Source organism: Olea europaea, chromosome 16, assembly GCF_002742605.1.
Source record: "Olea europaea var. sylvestris chromosome 16, O_europaea_v1, whole genome shotgun sequence".
NCBI lineage: Eukaryota > Viridiplantae > Streptophyta > Magnoliopsida > Lamiales > Oleaceae > Olea > Olea europaea.
Genome location: NC_036252.1, coordinates 8273814 through 8289382, shown reverse-complemented (window position 1 = coordinate 8289382; position 15569 = coordinate 8273814). Strand labels below are relative to the sequence as shown.

Sequence of the window (15569 nt, the reverse complement as noted above, 5' to 3'; positions counted from 1 at the left end):
AAAATGAGAAAAGGATAGACAAGAAAAGAAAAGAAAAAGATATTTAATTCTAAGAGACTGTCCTTGGGTACTTGGGAAGTCCATTCGTTTCTATTTTGTTCTTCCTCGTTCTATCATCACTTTCTCAGAAATACTCTGCTCCCATTATCGCGTTTCGGCCGTGCCCAACGCGGTTTGTCCTCGTTAAAACATGATTTAGGACAATCTCTTTTACTCTATATATATAAGTAATTCCTTCTTGCCCTTTGCAAGTATTTAAGAATTCCTTTCCCCTTCAACCAGGTCATCTGTTTTCTCTCTTTACTAACTATCTAAGAATTCATTTCCCCTTCAAGCAGGTAATCGATTTTTCTCTCTACAAGATTCTGTGTATGCAACAAACCATGGGTTTTTGTTTTTTCTTGATTTTGGAAAGTGGGCATTAGATCTATATATATTGCTTCATTTCTGGGAATATTTTTTGATTTTTTTTTATTTTTTATTGTTGATGTAGAGTAGGAAGATCGTCTATATAGTTTGGTAGGGGAATTAGATATCTTCCAACAAATATGAATAAGCCTGTTCGGATTAGATAATAATTACCATGTTTTAACATATTAATCTTCACAGTTAGTGTTGATCAAGGGTTTGTGTTTTCATCTATTGGGGGTTTATTTTTTATTTTATTTTATTTTATGCAATTTTCTTGTTAGCTGCTGGTAATGTTATTTGTAGAACCCTATTCAAGTTCTGTTTATTTATTTATTTATGGGAATTTTGATAAAATCAACTAGATTTTAGCTTCGGGTATATATATCCAGCATTTGTCGTTGTTTGATTGATCTCAACTTACTATGCCAAACATTATTTTCGAGGTTAATCTTCTTACTGGCAAAACTTATTTTTGTGGTGATTATGCTAATTTACATTTTAGACTTGACGCATTTGCCATACATGCTAAAGCTTTTTGGAATAGTAACTATTAAATTAGTTTGACAATAGAAATAAGAGTTCTATTTGTGAATTAATAAGCAATCGGTTACTTCTTCTTTCGTTATTAGTATTTAACTTATACGGTTTGTTTAGGTTATTCATACCATCTTCCTCTATTTCAGGAATCCAGTTATTGCTGAAGTTTTTGAGAAAACAATTCTGTCAAACTTAAATACTACTGCTTCAGCATTGCCAACAGGGCACTAGGAGAAAAGGGAGAAACACATGTCAAAGTTTAACATAAATTCCTTTCCATCTTCCTCATGGCAAATCCGAAGCTCTTTACAGGGTCCGGTTGCCATCCTTTGGGACATTGAGAACTGCCCTGTACCAAGTGACGTGCGTCCGGAGGATGTGGCCGGTAATATTAGGATGGCTTTACGGTCCCATCCTATAATTGATGGAGCAGTGACAATGTTTTCAGCATATGGGGATTTTAATGCAATTCCAAAGCGACTAAGAGAGGGATACCAGAGGACAGGTGTCAAACTCGTAGACGTACCCAATGGGAGAAAGGATGCAGCAGACAAGGCAATCTTGGTCGACATGTTCCTTTTTGCTCTTGATAATCGCCCACCCTCATCAATCCTGTTGATATCGGGAGACGTAGATTTTGCTCCTGCCCTTCATATTCTAGGTCAACGTGGATACACCATTATCCTTGTTATTCCGTCTAGGACAGGAGTCTCTTTGGCTTTGAGTAATGCTGGCAGGTTTGTATGGGACTGGTCTACTGTGGCTCGTGGGAAAGGGTCTGTGCCCTGGGCTAAGACCACAATTCCTTGTGCAGATGTTGTTGGTTTTCCATTGGGATTTCCAATCAACGGGTGTATAGACAGTCCAAATGAAGAAGAAGAAGAAGCAATATTATATAATGGCATCTCGAAAAGCTATTATAATACCCATGATTGCTCGATGATATCAGAGTCTATGTCTGAATGTAATGGTAATTCAGTATCTTTACCCAAAAATCCTATGACTTCAAGATCACAAACTCTACGCTGTGGTTTGGATGAAGTTTCATTAGGTAAGCTTGCTTCTAGTGAGCCAAATGACGTGACCTGTGTACAGCCACAAGGCCTAAAACCACAGGGTGATCTAAACGTTTTGAAGGGACAACTCGTAAAGTTACTTGAATTGTCAGGGGGATGTTTACCACTACTCCGGCTAACTGGAGAATACCACAAAATGTACAGGAAGCATCTGTGTCTGTCTGAATATGGCGTATCGAAGCTTGTAAGACTTCTGGAAAAAATGGATGATTTGATGATTGTTGAGGGAATAGACAAAGAGAGAGTCGTCTACCTCTGTAACTCAAACTCCAGACCAGATATTCCTTCCTTTATTTTAGCAAAGAAGGATACTGAAGAGAAAGGAGCTTTAGAGGATAACCTTGACGTTATGGCAGACTCTGGATCTTCAGGGGAATTCCCCAACAACGAAAGGGTGGTTGTAGAGGAACATGGAGATGTTACAATGAGACTCAAGCTCGAGCAATTTCTTCGTCAGTTCTGTTCAGGTGATTTACCAGCAAAGGTATAAAAAAAATGCTGGATTATCCAAACTAGGTTTGGCGAAGGTGAGAGTTGATCATACACTCTAGACAGAATTAAGGGATAAAAATAAATTAAAATCGTACTTGTTTACTTGAAGACATACATGCCAGCAAAGGAGTGATGTCTCAGGTATTCTCATTGTTACCTTGTTCGTACTTGTACCCATATTATTGAAACTTTTACAGGTGTGATCGTCTCTGTTATTATACTTCTCGTCCCACTCAATCTTGCATGTTCACCGTACAATGATCGACGCAATATTATGTTAGCCTAGCTTGTTCTTGTGGACCAACGAGGGGAAATATTTCTGTAAATTGACTTGCGTCTGTAATGATGATTTAATTGGTACAAGTTACTGTCTCTTTTTGTAAATTGGCTTAATCTTATCTATGATTCCAGTATCTCTTGTGATAAAAGAAGCATACAACAGTCTTGTATTGAATTTTATGTTTTATTCCACTGAACGTTGTTAATCAGATCCGCATGTTGAGGCCCAGATCTATATGTAGCTATCCACGAATGCGGGTTTGGCCTTGCCTGACCCGAAATATTTGGCCCACAAGTCCAGTCTAGACCAACTATATTTCTAGTAAAATTTTGAGAATCTCAGGAAATATGTTATATTCATGGGAGGCTCACTCTCCATTGCATTGTTAATAGAGGTGTAAAGTGGGTTGGATAGTCTTAAACTTTTTCTAATGGAAAATTAAAATTTTAATAACGGTAAGCTCCTGAATGGTATACAATCTTTAAAACTTCATTNTAGTCTTAAACTTTTTCTAATGGAAAATTAAAATTTTAATAACGGTAAGCTCCTGAATGGTATACAATCTTTAAAACTTCATTTTTCTCCAAATTCGTTTTTAGCTGTACATTTTATCAGCAAATAAATTTTATACGAATTCATGATTTTTTTCTTACTTTTTAAAAAACATCAGTTTTCACAAAATGAAATTTCAGAAAATCTACGGCAAATATACCCTAAATTTGAGCGGATTGTGTGATGCCTCGTACAATGTACACTGTTCAACGTAATTTTGAAAAGATCAAACATGACAAGGTATTTTATAATTATTATGGTGAATAAGAATAATACTTTGGAAATGACCATTGACTATTATTATTATTATTATTTTTATTCTTATGTGTTTATTTATTACATGTATAAGATTATCACTTGCTATTAATTTAATGAACGACATGTATATTTTATCAAGCTGATAGGAACGAATTAGTTACTATAGTAATTATTGCAATTGGGTAAGTATAATTTATTCCATTATGAACATTGCATCTACTATACATATATGTCAAGTGTCTCCATTTTCTTAATTGACTTATTTTAGTTAAATATTATGGTGGGATCGAAGTCTTAGTTTTCACATTATACTGTTAAAATTTTAACTTATATTTCTTCTTAATTTTGTCTAATTTATTGAGTCTAATTAGTCAACGTGCGATAATGGCTTGGCCATAGTGCGAACGTGAAGAATATAAGTGATCCAATTTCAAAAGTAACTTCAATCCCTTTGTGAATCAAAATTGGTTACTTGAAAGAATTGCTAACCTTTTTTTCCTTGAGAAACAAACAAGACAACATCATCCAACTACATTACGAAATTTTCTTTAGGGTTTTCATAAACGGGATTTTACGTGCTGTCGTACAAGTTGAAATTTTAACTTTCGAGACAAGTTAATAACGGAGAAAAGTTATTTATTTTACACCTTGTTTGATCCAAAATTATCCCTTTTCTCCATCATTTTTTTTAATTAAAAAAATTCCTCTTTAATTCTAAATATTTCTTAATAAATAAAGTGAGTTGATATAAACTTTAGTTCTAAAATAGGTCACGTGATGAAAAAGTCAAGTAATAACAACTAGAGTGGGACCAACGATTGAACATGCTACCCAGTTAGAAGTTCCCACACGACATTTCCACTAATTCAAATCATCAATTACATTCAAGAAGAAATTATATATATATATATTTATTTATTCACTCATTTTTTTTTTTAATTTTGGTGTTAAAGAAGATCATTGTACCATTTATTATAAGTTAGAATATTTAAAAAGAAAAGAAAATTTCAAAAGTTCGTTCTTCTTCCATGTACCAATCCTTGCCATCTCCTCCAAATATTTATATAACCTTTCATTTTAGTTCTTATACCATTATGTTTACGTTAGATTTTTTTATTTTGGGTATTTAAATTAAATTGAACTAAATTCTTCATTGTTCCGATATCTCTAGCTACACAAAAAAACGTAGTGTCACAGTCAAAACTTCTTTGCTATAGCCAATTATGCTTGATTTATCCATCGTCACTTGTAGCACAAATCTCCACCCTCTCTTCGACATAACTTCTATAATATTGTCATGTATACTTCTTTATGTCTAATACCAAAATATCGAATCTAGGAAGAAAAAGTGCTCGAAGTAAATCGATGTGTCTTAAGACAATGCAAAGTTTATTGACTAAAACTTCTTGTAACTCATCACAAATTTATATTTTTGAATGTACATTCCTTAATTCAAATTTTAAAACTTTCATTTTCATTTAAAAAAAAATAAATTCTAAGTTGTTACACGTTTAAGTTTTTGGGACAGAGTTGACTTGATGGAATCAATTTTGTTTATAAGATACACGTGGAAGATTTTTTGTAAATAAAATAGGAATAATACAATTCATAGTTAGCGACTGCAACTATTATTTTACGTATTAGCTTGTTATTTGAGACAACAGAATTATAGAAAATTAAGACTTCAAATAACAGGGTGTCATATATGATAACTATTGCAGTCGTTGAATATTGTTCATAAAATATAAGTTGCCATATTGTAAATAATTTATTTTTTCATATTGGGTAAGTATAACTACCCACTCAATAAAAAAATTAAAAGTAGAGAAAAAGCCTGGAGAAGAGAGTTGCCAGGGAATTAAAGAAATAATTCCACGTTTTATTTATTAAAAACAAAGTTAGATGAACAATGATACGGTTAACTTAGATATTTCCTTGTCTCTGAAACTCAATTTGCCTCGTCGTCTAAAAGCTTGTACAGATAGGTTTAATTGCTTCAGCCTGGGGATTAATAAGCTTCGCATGTATATACTTATTCTCTTCTTTCCAGTTTCTGTCATTTCATCTTAGAGCGCGAAATTGCAAGTATTGATCCCCAAATACTCACAAGATATATATAATTCTGCAGAATACGGATTCTTCTGTGAAGTCTTAATCCAATTATTCTGTTTTGCAGAGAATTGAATTGAACTGAACTGACGATGAATTTCTACATTTCTGCTCTGTTTTTGCTGCTTCTCTTTGGCTACTCCACAGCTCGGCCGGTTTTATTCAACTTTAAGTTCAATTATTTGATTGTAGAATTTAAATACACGTATGTTCGTATGGATCTCAAATTTTATCTCTGTTGCAGCAAGGAGAAACGTGCGTTTCGAACGACAACTGCGATTCCGGGCTGCATTGCGAGACCTGCGTCGCCAATGGCAATGTTCGACCGCGCTGCACTCGAATTCAACCTCTAAGTCCTTTCTCCAGGGTTTGCCATTAAATTTCAACATATTTGTATAAATTCATTTAAAAACTGTGCAATTTTTTGTGTTTATATTTTGAAGACGAAATTTGATTTTTTTTTCTTTTCATTGAATTTGAATTTAGGTGAACGGGTTACCGTTTAATCGGTACTCGTGGCTAACAACGCACAATTCGTTTGCTAGATTGGGGGCAAGGTCTGCAGCAAATGGAAGATTGGTTTTAACTACCACGAATCAGCAAGACACCATCACCGATCAGCTCAATGTAATGATTCTTTCTTTCTCTATCTATCTATACATACATCGTACATTTATTTATATGTATATACACTTTTTTTTTTAAAATTAAAATTTAAATATTTGCCATTATACACCATAACAGGGTGTCTTTGAGGTGGTTGGTGGTGTGTCGGCTTTCGGCGTTTCTGTTCACATTGCTTGCTTTCTCACATGACGAATGAATGTTTGTAGCTTTCTTGACTTTAAAGAAAAACAAAACATTTTTGTGGTAAAAGAGGAGTGCCATTGGGCTATGCCAGGCACACCAAATTACGATGTATAAGAAATTTAATATAAAATTATAATTAATATCAATCGTAGATAATTTTATGGTAGATTAAGATGCTTTATTTTATATTCAAAAATTATTCATCTGCACTATTGACCGTCTAACATAAAATAGAGATTCGAGGTGGGTTTGAACTGGACAAGGAAGATATAGTAAATGACGTTCTTTTTTGAATGAAAAATTAATGGATGGTTGACTATAAATTTAATAATTTTTATTACATATATACTAATTTTTTATACATCTTATTCCAGTTGTGTCAAACATGAACTTAAAGTATTACTTAAATCATGGAAGGATATAGTGTTATCGAGTGGTATCAATCGGATTGAACCGGCAAGCTCGGCTGTAGAGAGGCCCGTGTATGGGCTTGAATGGCCCAGGTTTTGTAGTGATCCGGGCCAAGCTTGGCATGCCATGTTTCACCGTGACTCTTTTAGCGAGGCCTACTACGACACCATTGCCTTCCGCGCACAAAAGCTGCAGTATTTAATGGTTCTAACTGGCAGCATAATTAGGCTGGATTTTATTTTTACTTCCGGCACTTACCAGAATTAGCTAGCTATGATATTTTTTTCCCTTGGATCTCATAGATTTCAAGTGGGTTTAGCCTTTAGGAGTAACTGACCGGTTAAGAATGTAGCCTTGCTTAATTAGTTATTCTGTCATTCATGAAAATATAGGTTCATCCGCAAATTTGGAAATAAACCTTTTATCGACGTGTTAAGCAACAGACTCCTGTACAAGTCAACTAAATTTTCTTACCTTCTAACATTTCCTACATGCCGGCTTGATTTTTAGTCTCAGAATTATTAGTATGTCTCTTGACTCGTAGAGCAGATGAGGCCTATAGTTCCTAAAGATTGTGTTATTCAATCAGACTCAGGTAACTCACAAGCAAAATGGTGAGAACAAAATTGATAAATTGGAACGGTTTAGATTGTAAATAGATACAAATGAGTGATGGAAAGTAAGCAGCACTTGTTGTATCACGAAATGTTTGGATAACCGATCACAAACTGTTTACAACATTGGCCAAACATTAGAGTTTGAACTACTGTTGTTCAAATATTAATATGTTATGGTATGATCAAAACGAACACAGGACAAGATTACCTAGACAAAATTTTAATGTCTTTTTTGCTGTTAATAATATCTAAGTTCAGTCTAATACATCTTATAAAACATGGGATAATGTACAATAGACTGTCAATTATGCATCCGTTTTCCGTTGTTTAGATATTACTTGATTTAGTATTGGAAAATTGATCATATTCTTCCATCTACAACAATTTTTTCCTCAAATATTTTCTACTCTAATGGTCTCTATGGACATTTTTTCTGCTGCAGGATGGTGTTAGAGGGTTGATGCTTGATATGTATGACTTCAATAATGATGTCTGGTTATGCCACTCATTTCGTGGCAATTGCTACAACTACACAGCCTTCGTAAGTTGTTGAGGATTTATTAGACATTACATTAAATTGAATTGTTCTATTCTAAATCTACTATTTATTTGTTTGAATTTAGTTACTATCTATCAATGCATATACAGGAAAATACAATTTCACTTTCGGATTGGGCATAGATGCTTTGCTGATAATGTTTAACAATTTCATTTAAATGCTCAAATCATTACAAAATGAACACAGTTATGTATTTAAATTGTGTTCATCTCACCTTCTCATGGACACGATGGATTCTTTTTCAATAAAAATGCCTAGCATGTGCATAATGAGTATAAATGGGCGACAATGAGATTTCAACAATGGACCTCTGCCTAATCTGATATGTTGGTTGCCTCTTCTTGAAGTTTAAGCTATTAGAAGATACTACTTTTTTTTTTAAATTTTGTATTCAAGGAATGTTGACTTGATATTTTATAATAGAATAAAATGAATTTGAATATAGAAGCTCGAATTAAGCTGATCTCTTGTGCTAATTGCCTGTCCATTTTTATGTTAATCGACTGAATTCTGATTGGCAGACACCAGCCACAAATGTTTTGACAGAGGTTCGAGTTTTTCTCGAAGCAAACCCTTCTGAAATCATCACCGTTATCATTGAAGATTACGTTAGATCTCCTAATGGATTGACAAGGGCTTTCAATGCCTCTGGCCTGATGAGATTCTGGTTTCCTGTGTCAAGGATGCCGAGAAATGGCCAAGATTGGCCAACAGTTGACGACATGGTTCAGAATAATCAACGTTTAGTAGTCTTCACTTCTAGAGCTTCCAAGGAATCTTCTGAACGCATTGCTTATCAATGGAGATACATGGTGGAAAATCAATGTGAGCCTTCTCAAAACAAGCTAAGATATATCTCTTCATCCCTTCTAATCTCTTATTCACTATGAAATTACCAAGGTAATTTTTGTCGCTAATAACTAGTCGTTATACATGTAAATAACATTTCCTATGATGGCTACAAAATTGAAATAAATTTCTGAAAATTTGCAAATAAATAGCTCATTTGTCTCTCGAGAAGCAGAAGCTAAAACTTCTTATGATGCAAAACGGATTTTGCCTGGAAAAAAGAACTTCCTATGTTATATACTGGTCCAATTCTGATTCTTTTACAAAAGAAATGAAATTCAATCCCTTTTACTGCAAATTTATAAGCAAATTCATTTCAATGTTGTGGACACCTCTATTTATATTAGATCGACCCCAAATTGTAGGATGGATCTTGAAAGATATGAAAGATCTCCCTGTGTAAAGTTTTACAAAGGTCGTAATGGACGTCATTGAAAGCATCCATTATAAGATGGTCATTGAGACGTCCAAACAAGACGGCTCTTTACAATATGGATGGCTTTCTTTTGATGGTTTAAATGTCACATAGGGCCTTAATTCGCGTTGTGCTAAGATATATCTTGGTGAATACACTGAATACTAATTATCAACCAGCAAAATTTAATTGGGTTTAACTTGCAGATGGTGATAGCGGAATGAGAGCCGGATCGTGTCCAAATCGTTCAGAATCACCTGCAATGAATACAACCACACGGTCACTGGTTCTGATGAATTATTTTCCAAGTACTCCAAGTTTAACCCAATCTTGCAGACACAATTCAGCCCCATTAATTAGCATGATGAACACATGTTATGAAGTAGCTGGTAGACGGTGGCCTAACTTCATTGCTGTGGATTATTACAGGGTATTTTGTTGTTTAAGAAAGTCCTATGCAGACAAACTCGTCCAAGATCTGACACGTCCCGTCTTTTCTAGTATGAACTTATATTTGGATACTTTAATCTTGCAGAGGAGTGACGGAGGAGGTGCACCTCAAGCCGTAGATACGGCTAATGGTCAACTAGTTTGTGGTTGTGCAAACATAGCCTCTTGCAGGGTAAGCTTTTGCAATAGAAGGCATTATTTGGTACATAGTAGCACCGGTTCGTATATGAGACAAACATAGTCATATTCTATAATTACATTAATTCTACCATATGAACACTTTGACGAGTTGGAGATATTATAGGTAGGAGAATTCATGATTTATTAATGTGAACAATTATCCTATGCAGGAAAATATGACTTTTGGAGCATGTGAAGTTGCTGGGGATATAGCTCCAAGTGGAGAATTCAATAATCAAACTAGCTTGGGACAATTTGATAGCAGACCCATTCGATTTCAGTGGTTGATTGGTGTATTTTTAATGGCAGGAATGTCATTGTAAATTGTAATAAATACATTTTATCTTTTCAAGCCAAAAATAATAGTGATAGAAATGTAGACAATTTATGACAGTAGTAGTCCCCATTGAAACAAAATTCATTTGATTGATACATGACATACATGTACACTTCCCGATTTTACATAAATTTGAAGATATTGCATGTGTATGGAATGAATAAATATAATTTATATAATTCGTCTATTTAAGATGGAAACATGATGAAGATGGCTAATTTCATTTTCCTGGATTAGTGTTTTGTCAAAACTATTATTTTTATTACTAATTTTAGTTCAATCTGATTTTTTTATCTTAGCAAACTCTCTTTTAGAATGTAAAATAATCTATGTTGCAACAACTAGACCGGTCGGTTTGATTAGAAAATTGATAAGTCAAGCTATACTAAAAAACTCATACACCATTCTTTTTTTTCTTTTCTTTTCTTTTTTTTAATTTCAAAATATGCCTATGATGATATTGAGAATTGTTAAAAAGTAGAAGAATTAGAAAAGATGAATGTTAGTTAACTCACAAGGAGGCCACCGAGTTCGGCTGAGCTGAAGCTCAACTCGAATGTCGCGTAAAGGTAGGGGAGAGTTATATTGGAATGGTGGCGGTGATTAGGGATAGTAATGGGAGGTTGTGGTTGTACTAGTGGTGGAATTGACGGACTCCTCTTCAAGACATGAATAACTTGCTTCAAGAGGTTGGTCGTGACCCTTGTCACTTTGTGCCCGACAAGAGTGTAAAATAGTCCATGAGTTTGTCTCGTGGACACTTTCTTTTTAGTGTTTTCTTTTTTATGGACCAACTTTATTATTCATTTTTATTTCACCTTTTGTAGAAAGCAATTGATTAACGATAGTATGGGGTTATGTCATTAAAAAAAAAAAAAAATTAAAAAAAAAAGAAAAAGGAAAAAGAAGGACAACTCTTATCCTTTATTAGTGAAATACAATTTTCGAGGTGGCAATTATCTGAGACTAGCCAACTTGTTCCTTTAAGATCCAAGCTTGACTTGTGTCCAATTTCTTGGTTCAGCTCAACTCTTTGGCTTGTGGGGGTCTGGGCCGAGCCGAGTTAAGCCATACTCAAACCGACTTGTTTTTATATCTTTTTTAAATAATTAACGAAATAAATCAAAAAAATGATTTTTTAAAAGGAATAAAAATTAATAAACTAAGCAAAAAATGAGCCTGCCTACGAGTCCAAATGAGCCTGGTCGTGGTCCTCAATAGCTGAGCTTGCTTGACTTGTAAAAGAAAAGTGAGCTTGATCCGACTCGTCTCAAAATGAGCCCAAATCTCGCGTCGACCCATTTGCCACCCCTACAATTTTGCAATAAAAAAATAAGAAAAATTATGTTTTTACAATAATGTCATCATTAATCAATTATACCTAGTTTTATTCAAAAACCAGGCGTTAATTATATTTATATGTCACAGTCACAGTCACATAACATAGTCCCAATTTTTGAAGGGAATGTTAACTTTCCAAACTCATATATCATTGATCATATTCTTTAACCATACATGCAGCATAAGATTGTCACAGTTTTGTGACTGACAAACACGATCACACAATCTTATAGGTTGCGCTCAATTATAATTAGTGCACAGTTCACAATCCTAAAATCTTATGTCACGCTCCATTTAAAAATTGGGAGTATATGACCGAGAAAATATTCTCTAAAACACCCCCGAAATTGTCGCTGAAAACAATATTCTGTAAATGAATGTTCAAAAATCTGCTTTACCAATAAAGTTGATGAAGATACTGTGACTACAAGGTAAAATTGGTTCTAGAAAAAGAAAAATGAAGTTGCTGAAATTGTGGCCAAATTTACAGTCATGGGGGTGAGTTTTCTTTTCTGTTTGTTCAAAGGAGAAAGCCCGTCTGCTAGGAAATAACTTAGAAATTAGCTACTTTGTACGAATTTTTTTACTCGAATGGTTGACATCCTCTCACATACTGTGAATCCCGTGTGAATAAAAGGGTCCATAAAAAAAGTGGGGCTCCTGCCATTGTGAGAGTCGATCATCCTCCCTATCAAGAAAATTCGGGCACTATAGCTGGAGAATAACTTATTCACTTTACTTTGAAAAGTGAGCAGGCTTAAGTCAAAATATTTTTTAAAATAAATTCATACATAAAAGATAAATACGATTTATGACCTGATATTTTAAAGAAATCTACAAATTTAATATTTTCGACATTGATTCTTAAAATATGGTATTTATGAATTTTTCCTATTTTTAATTCCGGCTTAAGTTGATTTCTTTTTTTTGATACCCGGCTTAAGTTGATTTCTGTTAATACCAAGAGAAGAAAAAGGGAAAATTTCATAAGTAAGATTTTAAATATCACACCTTTCATAATTAAGAAAAACAAGTTTCAAACTTCAAAAATCAGATTTTTATTAGAATTTATTTATGATTTAATTAATTAATTTATTAATTAAATATATTTAGGTCACATATCTGTATAATTTGGTCACAAATTAACAATTTAGTTTGTCACGTATTATTTTTTTGTCACAAATTATTTTACGATCACAATTCGAAAATATATAGGTCACATTTTGTTTATTGGTCACAAATAAAAAAAAAATTTAAGCCACGATTTATTTATTGGTCACAAATCACGAATACTATAAATCACAACTTCTTATACAGTCACAAATTATAAATTATCGGTTACGGATTAAAAAATTATCGGTCACAAATTATAAATTATCGGTCACAGATTAAAGTTTTTAGTCACAGTTATCTAGTTAATTAGTCACAAATTAAATTTCATTCACAACTTATCAAATTTTTTGTTGCAACTTATTTCTCGGTCACAAATCGAAAATTTTATAGGTCACAGAATATTTTTAGTCATGAATCCAAAAAAATTTTAAGTCACAGAATCCAGAATTTTTTAGGTCACGGATTATTTTCAGCGTAAAATTATTGGATTTATTAGTCACGATAAATTTTTCGATCACAACTTCATCAATTGTGAGTAACAATTTTTTTTTTTTGAGTATCAATTGAAAGTCACAGTCACAATTTTTAGGTCACATATCCAATTATAGTCACAATCAACCAAACCGTCACGACCAACTGTAACTTCATGTATCCAATTACTTTGACACAATCAACCAAACCGGTATAACCACTACAACCACCGCCAATCCACCACTGTCACCACAACCCATCGCCATCGTACATTCGCCACCGTAGCCTCACGCCACCGCCGTCGCTGCTAATCTACAACCAAAACAACCACTACCCAAAATGGTCACAAACCCTACCACCCGCAGTCACCACACCACAGCCACGACCACCACTGCCATCACCACCACCTCACTGCTAGCCTTGCAAATTTGGAACAAAATAGAAAACCTTTGTCGCGCCACCATAACCTCTCATTATAGTCTCTGCTGCACATCGCGGCCAGATCCCGTCGTTCACTGCAAAATCGCTGCAGCTACAGGTCGCCGCTAGATCTCGTCGTTCAGAGCTAGATCGCTACCAAATTCGACGCCAAAAACCCTCGCCACCAGTTCTTCAACGTGCAATGGAGCAGCTCTTCCATTGGTAGATCTGCTTCGCAAATGCACTTATTTCACTGCGCCACCACATCTACTACTACAAAATCGCTACCACACAACACTATCACCACCACCACCACCACCACAAAAAAAAAAAAAAAACCCAAATCTCTGGTGCATCATCGGCGCAGCAAAGGTAGATCTGTTCGCTGTGATTCATGCTTCTTTTGGCTGACGATTTGCACTCATTCTAGGGTGAAATGGATTGAGGGGTGAGTGATAGGACTGGGCGACAACGATGACTGGCGGTGAGCCTCACAACCACCATCGGTTATCCATCACTGGTCCAGGCAGTGTTCAGAGAGAGAGAGAGAGAAAGAGACGTGAGAGAGAGAGAATTGGGGGTGGGGGGAAATGAAAATGAAAGAATAATTAGGGTGTGAAATTATTATTTATTAGATTAATTTTTAAATATATTAATTAATTAAAAAAATTCTGATTTGTGAAATATTAAACATTGCATCTTATTTATGAAATGGTGATTTTTAATCTATTAGAATCTGTAATTTCCACCAAAAATAATCACTACAGTGGGCTTTCCACGTAGAAAATATTGGGGTAATCCAAGCAGACCACTCCCTATCAATAAAGCCTCATCCTACGTGACTGAACGAGCCTCAACAAACTTCAAATAAGCCCAAAGAAAAACACACAATTTGGGTTAGGAATTCTTAAACCAATAGAAACTAAATGAAATAATTGACCACAAAGGTTTCAACATATATTTTCAAAAATAACAAACTCATAAAATCTTTTAAAAAATCAGGTGGTCACATTTGTGACATTTGATTGAAAATTTAATCTCTAATTTAATGAATTGGGTCGTGGTCACAATAACACAAATTTTTTTTTTTTTTTTTTTTTTTTTTTGTCAAGATCACATACTAATTGCAAATCACAAAAGTCACAGTCATAAAAACACAATTGTGGATCGCATCACGTATTTTAGTTGTAAATCATACATTTTATTATATCATAATTATTTATTAATCACAAATTATTTAATTAATAGATCACAAAGTCTTCAATTCTCACCATCCCCTTCCCACCACAACCGGCACTACCTTGATTCCCATCGCTACCACCAAGTATTTGCATCCAATCCACCCCTTCATCCGATTAAGGTTGACAATGGTTCGGTCAAAACCACTACCGAACCACCACCGAACCATCAATTTTTTGGGCATGCTCTAACCGTACCATAACTATGTAAGTTGGTTCAGTTCGGTTCGTATCTCGATTTAACTCGGTTTAGGTAGTTAATAACTACGAAAATAAATTATTTTTCATAAGTTCCGCCGTCAAATTGGAAAAAAAACCATTTATGAAAAAAAGTTGATAAAAACAAAAACACAATACATATCCAATTTAGCAAACAATATCTCAAACGAAAATACATACAATATCTCAATTCCCAAATGTAAAATCCGAATTTAACAAATAATATTATCAACATAACAATACTAAACAATATCCTTGTCCATTGATCCTTGTACTTCGAACTTGATTCCTACTCAATAACTCAAAAGTTTCAACCTCAATTCATATTCAATTTTGGGTTGGCCAAAATCATAGAAAGAATAATGGAAAGCCTAATTTCCGAATTAATTTTTTTTAATGGACAATCGGTTTGGGGCAGGACGAT

General features: G+C 34.1%; 2 protein-coding genes across 3 annotated transcripts; both read left to right on the top strand.

Moving 5' to 3' along the window:
- Positions 1-78: 78 nt before the first annotated feature.
- Positions 79-2982, top strand: LOC111412001. Its single transcript, XM_023042718.1, has 2 exons — positions 79-338; positions 1095-2982. Exon 2 carries the CDS (start codon positions 1198-1200, stop codon positions 2512-2514), a length of 1317 nt encoding a protein of 438 aa, XP_022898486.1. The 5' UTR covers positions 79-338; positions 1095-1197; the 3' UTR covers positions 2515-2982.
- A 2499-nt stretch (positions 2983-5481) lies between these two features.
- Positions 5482-10522, top strand: LOC111412002 (PI-PLC X domain-containing protein At5g67130-like). Of its 2 annotated transcripts, none has more exons than XM_023042720.1 (9): positions 5482-5691; positions 5783-5870; positions 5960-6082; positions 6202-6342; positions 7996-8094; positions 8634-8937; positions 9583-9806; positions 9912-9998; positions 10177-10522. In XM_023042720.1, exons 2-9 carry the CDS (start codon positions 5808-5810, stop codon positions 10327-10329), a joined length of 1194 nt encoding a protein of 397 aa, XP_022898488.1. In that variant the 5' UTR covers positions 5482-5691; positions 5783-5807; the 3' UTR covers positions 10330-10522. The 2 variants fall into 2 exon arrangements, with proteins under 2 accessions (XP_022898488.1, XP_022898487.1); XM_023042719.1 differs by having other exon boundaries at positions 5482-5630; positions 10177-10495.
- The last annotated feature ends 5047 nt before the right edge of the window (positions 10523-15569 follow it).